Source organism: Arachis ipaensis, chromosome B9 (assembly GCF_059453495.1).
Source record: "Arachis ipaensis isolate K30076 ecotype BB chromosome B9, ASM5945349v1, whole genome shotgun sequence".
Taxonomy (NCBI): Eukaryota; Viridiplantae; Streptophyta; class Magnoliopsida; order Fabales; family Fabaceae; genus Arachis; species Arachis ipaensis.
In genome coordinates this window covers 9,911,573-9,920,593 of record NC_142444.1, presented here as the reverse complement: position 1 = coordinate 9,920,593, position 9,021 = coordinate 9,911,573, and the positions used below count along the sequence as shown (strand labels likewise).

The window sequence follows — 9,021 nt, the reverse complement described above, 5'->3', positions numbered from 1 at the left end:
TTTTAATTATCAATTTCACAAAGTTAATTTCAACTAAATTTTCAAAAAAATGTAAAGTTGATATTGTGTGTAAGTACGGTGAACAATAAATATGAAAGACACCAACGTGGGAAGATGGAAGCCCCGTCACGAGGTTTTCGACGGTGGGTGAGCCACGACGGTAGCATTCATACACGCCCTACGTGGCACAATCTCTCACCACATATTTGTCGTTATCGTTAACCCCACAACTATGCCCCCCGGTCCCCAATCATTCTCTCTTTTTCTCTCTCTCTTATTTATTATTTTTTTGTACATATAAATATTAGGTTATGCGACATATTTACAGTTTCCTGATTAACATGTAATTAGTATAACAGTCCGGTTTAATCGTTTGTGAATATCGTCTAATATTTTTTTTCTAATATTTTCCATTACCTTTTAATTATGCGACATATTCTAATATTTATGTTTTTGAACAATCTAAATTAAAAAAATCTAGAACAGTACTTTTATTAAAATTTAATCAATATTTGATCAATAAAAAAATAAATAATTTTATATTATTAAATATAATTTTATATTATTAAAAATATTAATAATAATTAATCGATAACTATAAATTACAAAATCTACTGATTTTTTAACGCCCTTCATCTAAATTAGTTGAATATTATTTTTCAGTTTGGCACGCTAAATTTTGCAATTTTTAATAGTAAGTGACGAGAAAACCTTTCACATTCATCCATAAAAGATGTTAAAAAAAGAGAGGTCTAAGTCTCAACACTTCTCTCTTAAGTCTTAACTGACGTAAGACTTTACTATTAATACAAAAATAAAAAATTAATTAATTAAATATATCGTTTTTCTTAAAGGAAGGAAAATTAAAATAAAATTAGTAATTGTATATTGGCTAAAAATTTATTCATTATCTATAATTTTTTATTATTTATTTTTTATGAAATTGAGTTTATTAAATCAATAGTACAGAAGACTAATTTTATAGTATTTATGAATTAGTTTACTTAATTTATTTTTATACCAAATTTTAAATTTTTAAAAATAATTTATTTTTATATTTTTTAAGTTAAATATTCATATTTAAATTTTTTTTATAAGTTAAACATTATTTTTTAAATATCATAGCAATTACCGGTACAAAATTCATGGTTAAGTTAACCATGTTCATATATAACACCAAAAACTTCGGTTTAACTTTAACTATTATTTTTGTTCCTATATAACTGAATTCATCCTAAAAAAAAAAAATACTAAAGAGTTAGTCGAATTTATTATTTCAGTCCGTAATTAATTAATAATATTTAAAAATGTGAGTTAAAAACATATTATTAAATTATTAAATTAAAAAATTGTAATAATAACTCAAAATACTAATTAAAAAATAATAAATTCTATTGACACTTTAATATTTTTAAAAATAATTTATATTTATTTTTTAAAATTAAAAAAAAAGAAAAAGAAGAAAAGGACAAAGAAAAGGCAACTTGCTTTGAAAAAAATATTTAAAATTTTATAAAAAGACATTAAATATTTAACCTAAGAACCGAAAAAAGGTTCTTCTTCCCCATAGTGGACCCCCATTTGCCTCTCCTATAAATGACTTACACTCCTTTGTGTCTTTTTAATTATTTCACTTCCAACACCATAAAGCAACTAGCACGAGTGCCTCGCTTTCCTTTGCTACCTTCGAACACCAAAACCAAAACACACAAACAAACAATACACAAATCACTTATATACCTTCCATATATATATATACACCTTTATTATAGCAACTTAGCAAGTGAGAAAACAAGTAATGCTATAGTAAATAATATAGCCGTTAATTAATTTGATTTTTATGTAGTATAGAAATATGGGAAGGGCTCCTTGTTGTGAGAAAGTGGGGTTGAAAAAGGGAAGGTGGACAGAAGAAGAGGATGAACTATTAACAAAGTATATTCAAGTCAACGGTGAAGGTTCATGGAGGTCATTGCCCAAAAATGCAGGTATATATGTAGAGGTAACAATAATTATTAAATTAATCATTAAATTTTATTGAATTCTATGATGAGCAGTCTTGTTTATATATAGTTGGTAAAATATAATTTGGTTTGATTGAGAAGAAATTTTTTCTTTAGTTATTTATCAGTGGTCATTAAATTATAATTTGAGAGTAGAAATGATCTTAAAATATATAATTAAGTGTGATTTGATCAAATATGCATAAAGTTTTTTTTTAATAAAATTGATAAATATATGAAAATTATTAAATAAATTGATATATTTAATTAAACTGTTATCTAACAGTTTTCATCTCTCATTTTTACATGTGAGTAATTAGCATATTGAACACATAAAGTAAATTGTCATCACATTATTTGTGCATGGTTTCATAGGTCTGTGTCTTACATTTTTTTGGGATGCTTTATTTGAAGGATTATTAAGGTGTGGAAAGAGTTGCAGATTAAGATGGATTAATTATTTGAAAGCTGGGCTTAAGAGAGGCAACATTTCTTCTGAAGAGGAAGATCTCATTGTCAAGTTGCATACAACTTTTGGCAACAGGTTTGTGCCAACTTCAATTTTAATAAAATAGTTTTTTATTTTTTTTAAGTTCACAAATAAAAATTAATAATTCGTAATAAATAAAAATTATATTTTAAAATTTAAGAACAAAAATAAGTAAAAAATTACTGCTACTAATTAACTGGAACACATTTACAAAAATAATAAAAATTACGAAATAAAATATTATGTTTTATCGTGTAAACTTTATGTCATGGGTTGATTTTACTATGAACTTTTTAGTTTTAAGAATGACGTGTAAACTCCTACATCAGCACTTTTGTCTTAAAAGTGCAGTAGAAAATAGAAATTTAAGGAGAAGAGAATCAGAGATGAAGGGAATATATATATATATATGAGCAGTCAATTTGCAAAATTCTAAAAGTGTAAAGATAAAGTGCACAAAATTTATAATTCTAAGAAGTGTTAGGAAGTCAATGAGTTATAGTTCAAATAACATAGTCTTTCTATATTCACTTAAAAAGTTGCGAATTTGATTCTCTCTATCTTTAGTAAAAAAAGAAAAGAAAAGAAGTGTCAAAAAGTACTTTTCTTGAAAACGTGAATTAATAAAAATAATATATAAATAATTATATCTCCAAAAATAAGTAAAACATATTTTTTTAATGATAAAAAATAATTTAAAGTTATTATATAGTTTAATTATTTCGTTAGTTTTTATAATTAAATTTTTATAATTTTTTTAATTAGATCTTTCATCTATATTATTTTTAATTTTGTATTTAGATCTTTTTCAGTAGAAAAAAATATTAGAATTAATTAAATACTTCTTTACAAATTGAAAATATCCACAATTACAAATTTAATTAGATCTTTGACTATATATTTTTAAAAAAATATTCTATTAATTTTAATATTTTTTACATAAAAATAACCTCATTATAACATGAAAAGCATTATTGTATAGACCTAATTAAAAAAAATATTACAGATATTTTACAAATTTTGTAAAACTATAAAGATTAATAAAATAATTAATTTTTATTATATTTAATTTAATATTTATAATTATACTTATTTTGTCTAATATTATTAATCTATTATAATTAATAGTACTTAATAAATAAAAAATACAGTAACTTTAAATTGATTTTTATTTTGTTCTAAACATTTTTATTTTTATTTATCTTAACAAAATGGTCACATGAATGAATCTAGTAGTAAAAATGTGTGGCAATTTTCTAGTCATTTGTACTAGTGTGGAAAAACACTTTTGTATAACTTAAAAACTCTCCGTTAATAATACATCTTGGAATATAATCTCTCTGAAAAGTTAACATCTAGAGGAGAAAAAAAAAAAACCATTTCTTCAATTATAATATCACTAAGTATTAGTTTGGATTAATTTTTTTAGTAAACAAAAATATTTTTTTAAAAAATATTTTTATTTAATTTAAAATTTATTTGGTTATGACTTTTAAAAAAAAGTATTTTTATTAAAAAATAAATTATTTATTTTTTCTAAAAACTAGTAATATCTTATTTCTAAAGAAAACAAAAATAAAAAATATTTTTAATACTTAATTTTTTTAAAAAAAATTTATTTAAATATAAAATAATTTTTTTCTATTAATTTTTTTTAAAGATAAAAAAAATATATTAAAGGTTTTATCCGTAATAATAGGAGATCGAGACTTCTATCAAGAACCTCTGACTTTATATTAAAGGTATCTAACCTTTTCGATATACAAAACAAAAACTCTTGAATGAGTTAGAAATGATTGATCTTAAGTTGGAACAAAATAGAAAGACCCAGGAAAAGATAGTTGTTATGTTCGATGTGACAACCAGCTTAAAATATAAATTTATTAGAATGGTTTTCAAATGAATAAAATAAATCAAAATTGATATATGGTTTATTTTTTATAATTATTATTTGTAATTGCAGAATCTTGTACACACTTTTAATAGTTATGAGACAACAATTATAGACATGTACTTGGTTTGTTTTTTAATATAAAATTGCTAATTTCAGTAAAGGTTTTTTGTTGCAAAATATAGAACTAAACAGTGACTCGTGCATTATATAAACAGTATTGCAATTATTATGGGTCAAGGAAAAAAGATATGACGATGAAACAAGCCAAGTCATATTATTTTGTAATTATTTTTCTTAAAATTATGATAAATTCTCCCATATTCTTCAACTAAAATTATTATTATTATGTTAAAGTAGTATTTATTGATAAACGAGTTGTTAAAACTGTCTGAAATAATGTTAGCAACTTTTATATAATGTTATCAACTTTTTAAAATATAGATCTCAATTATTATATGATAGTGTTACGATGAAATAATAACAAATGTACCACTAATTAACTTAATTCATTTAATTTATATAAACTAATATATAATATTCCTTTTGCGATTAAAAGTTCAATTAAAATTTAATTAAATTAAACAAAAATATATTTATATATAAAAGATATCATTTTTAAAAAGTTAATTTTTTATTATTTATTATTTTAAATTAATTAATCATATTTATTAACTGATTTGTTAATTTAGTTTTTTTTAATTAATTAATTTATTGTCAAATAATTTTTATTTTAAATATAAATAATTTGTTCAATTCAATTCTTTCACTGAAGGTAGTTCACAAGTTGACACATCTCATATGACATATACATTAATGTATATGTGGCTACTATGTTTCTTAGTGAATAATACTTTTAATAAATAAATAAATAAAGTGTGAATAAAACTGCGCCGACAGACGCATGCATCATGAATGTTCTTTTGGTAAAACAATAAGTTGCAACATTTATAGTAAAAAGAATTGAAGTGTTTCAGTTGAAATGTTAATTATTAATTGTGAACTGTGACTACTCATACCATAAACGAATGTAAATAAATTAGAATTAAACTGACTACATTCAATAATATATATTTAACCTATTTGATGAGATTTGTACATGCATAAAAAAATGCATCTATTGTTCAACTTTTTATGTTGAGATTGAAAAATGTTATGATATCCTTCATTCTAAAAAATTTAACTTTATTTTATATTATTTTTTAATATTTTGGATCTTTTTAAAATTAAATTCTAATTTTTTAAACATAAAATTTTTATATTATATTATAAATATCATTCATTCTAATAATTTAAATTAATAAAAAAATAATATAAATAAATATATCTCTAACAAAAACTATTTATCACCTAAATATCATTGGATAGAATATTAATTCCACTAGCTACTCAATAAAGTGATAATAGTACTCAAAGGAATACTTATACAATGGGTTATAGAAATATTTCTTTTTTCTACTTGTCAGATACTCTACAACATGAGAAATTTTGTAATATGAGAAATTGCAACGTTCATTTTTCTTTTAACTACTAATATACTGTTAAATCAAAATATTACAGAGTGATGACGACAATTAGTCATCAATAGGCCCCAGTTATTTATATATATTTTATATAATGACAATTGGTCTCAATTGTTGAATTTTCTGATCAAAACTCTCGTCATAAATTGAATTTAATACTCTTAGAGTTATTATTATTGTCAAATCAAAACTTTGTTGTTGTTGTTGTTGTTATGTCAACTCTTTTGTTCGTGATTTAGTGAATAATTAGTTATTAATGGAACTAACCCATATTTTTTCATGTGACAATATAACATATTTTTAATCGTACCGGAAATAGTTATTGAAACTTCTCAAAATTTTTATAGGATAATTTGAATTTAATTTTCCTTCTCACATTTAGATAAAACTATTATAATTTTATAATTATTTACTCATCAAACCATCCTTGTTGATTTACTCTTTCCATTTTAAAATAAGTGTCGCTTTTATCTTTTGAATTCATTAAAAAGTTAATGTATTTAAATTAATTATTTATCTAGATACATTAATTTTTTAATAAACGAAAGAAATTAAAACAATAATTATTTTAAAATGAAAGAAATACTATATAATAACATGATAAATATTATTTCGTATGAAAATTTCTCATAATTATATACACTTAAAATAAAATTCCCTTATCATAATAACCAAGTACTAGTATAAAATTAATAAAATAAAATATAAAAAAGTTAATTTTGATACATGATTATTAGTATATAGAAGTTTTGCACTATATCGAATATAATCAACAGTAAAAATAACTTCTTAAAAAAAACCATATAAAACTTTTAAATTAGACAACTCATTTTCGTCTTATATGTATGTACATATATATATATATTCTAAAATATATAGTACAGAAGAGTAATATATATTAGTTGGCATCAAACTAAAAGACAAAAAATAATAAATAAGAAATTAATTAATGTTGAACGAAATATTTATTTATTAATTTATTTATTTGTATCATAATGTTATTTTTTTAAAAAAATCTTAAACTAATAGCAAAAAAAAATTAATTTTAATATACTGGTAGTATAAAATATTTTACACAGTCATAAATTACAACCATTTTATTAAATAACAATTCACGCTGTCAATACAAAATATAGTTATTTTTGCTAGTGCAACGTTATCTGATTAGATGTACGTGTAAAATAATTTTAAACTGACAGTGCAAGTATCAAAATCAAATTTAAAAAAAAATACATAAATAGTTATTTTTTTAATATGTGTCTCAAGTAATATATTTTTTACCATTTGTATCTATGAAAGATACAAACGCGAACAAATGTATCTATATATGAATAAAATGACAATTGTACCCATGGAAGATAGCTTTCGTGTGCCAAGAATACCCTAACAGACCAATTGTGTAACCAATGTCCGGATATTTTTGGCACACAAAAATTATAATTGTCGTTTTATTCTTCTATGGATACATTTTGTCAACATGTATCTTTTATGGATACTAATAATAATTTATTCTTTAAATTTATTTAAAATTTTACATAGACTTATTTTCTCTTTTAACTTGCCTTGTGCTAATTTTTTTTTCTATACTTGTTTGTTATTTCTTATTTCGATGTCACTTCTCTTAAAAATTTAAACAAAAAAAATATATATATAAATAATTATATCTTTAACGACTTAAATAATTTTGATTTTAGGTGGTCATTGATAGCGAGTCATTTGCCGGGAAGAACAGACAATGAAATCAAGAACTATTGGAACTCTCACTTGAGTAGGAAAATCTACAGTTTTCGGAGAGCAACTAGCCTAGACACCACCCACATAGGGTCCACCGATACACCCAACAATGTTCCCATTTATCCAAAGCCTAAACCCGGTAGAACAAGCCGTTGGGCCATGAAGAAGAACAAAACCTACATACACAACAATAAGGGTAACAATAATAATAATAATATTAATAACAACCAAAATAATGAAAAAGACGAAATTGCCCTTCGACAACTCAGCCCCGGAGAAAAAGAAGATGATGCGGTTCCAACTCCACCAACTCCTTCGCTTGAGAGTGAGGGTTTTTGCAACACTGTTGAGGATCTCATGGTGTTGGATTTGGACCCTAACAACAATAATAATAATGGGGTGGAAAAAGAAGAAGAAGAAGAAAAAGAAAAAGTTCAGTGCCCTACTACTACGTATGATGAGAAAGAAAACAAGGACACGTTGTTAGGACCATATGATGAACAAGTTGAAGATCTTACTAATAATATTAATAGTAATGGCGGTGGGGCGTTGAGTCTTGATGACATGTTGGACAATTTCATGTTGGAAGAAATTGTATGTGGGGTTCACAACTTAAATGAAGATATTGAAATCAATAATAATAATAATAATAATAATAATAATAATAATAATAATAATAATAATAGTGAAGAGTGGAATAATTTAGGGTTAGATGAATATTTGGATTGGGAGAGTGTTATGGAGTTCATGAATAATAATAATAATAATAGTGAGTCATCAGAGGGTTGTTATTTGGAGCAGAAAGAAAATTTGCTGACGTGGCTGTGGAAAGATGATGATGATGATTGGGAAAGTGAGTGCATGAAATTGGGGGAGAAGATGGATAGTAGTGAGAAACAAAATGATGATGATGTTGTTGCTTGGTTTCTCTCTTGAAGGGAAAAATACCATGTGTAACCCCCTTTATTTCAATCTATTTTTGGAGTGTGTTTTGTGATGAGGCTTTTTTTTCTTCTCCTTAAAAGTTCATGTCACAAACTCACCTTTATTTTAGGCATGTAATTTGTCTTTCTTTTCTATCTTTTATTGTGCCAGTTGTGTTTTAGATTTTTAGTAGATTCTGCATGTGCCCATATTCGGCTTTTAGATCATAATAAAGGGTTTCAGGTTTTTTTTTTTTTTTTTTTTTTTTTTTTAGAATAGATGTGCAAAAGACTAAAAGTACTCAGATTTTCACATTATTGTAGAATAAAGCAAAACATGTTCGTTTATTTTGATATTCTTGATAACAAACGGAAATAAAGGAAAGAAAATACGGTTTAATGCTAGTATATAAATATTTTTACACGTTATTATACATCTCGTTAACTTGTTTATTGT

General features: G+C 23.5%; 1 protein-coding gene across 2 annotated transcripts; it reads left to right on the top strand.

Annotated features, from left to right (window-relative positions):
* The first annotated feature begins 1,643 nt into the window (after positions 1-1,643).
* Positions 1,644-8,819, top strand: LOC107614953 (uncharacterized). 2 transcript variants are annotated; one of them, XM_016317078.3, is made up of 3 exons: positions 1,644-1,988; positions 2,418-2,547; positions 7,602-8,819. In XM_016317078.3, the coding sequence occupies exons 1-3, from the start codon at positions 1,856-1,858 to the stop codon at positions 8,575-8,577; spliced, it is 1,239 nt and encodes a 412-aa protein (XP_016172564.3). In that variant the 5' UTR covers positions 1,644-1,855; the 3' UTR covers positions 8,578-8,819. The 2 variants fall into 2 exon arrangements, with proteins under 2 accessions (XP_016172564.3, XP_088354014.1); XM_088497888.1 differs by having other exon boundaries at positions 1,644-2,002.
* The last annotated feature ends 202 nt before the right edge of the window (positions 8,820-9,021 follow it).

Coding starts and splice junctions, on each gene's coding strand:
- LOC107614953 (XM_016317078.3), top strand. CDS start 1,856: ATGGGAAGGGCTCCTTGTTGTGAGAAAGTGGGGTTGAAAAAGGGAAGG. Junction 1,989..2,417: donor GTCATTGCCCAAAAATGCAG/GTATATATGTAG, acceptor CTTTATTTGAAG/GATTATTAAGGTGTGGAAAG. Junction 2,548..7,601: donor CATACAACTTTTGGCAACAG/GTTTGTGCCAAC, acceptor TTTTGATTTTAG/GTGGTCATTGATAGCGAGTC.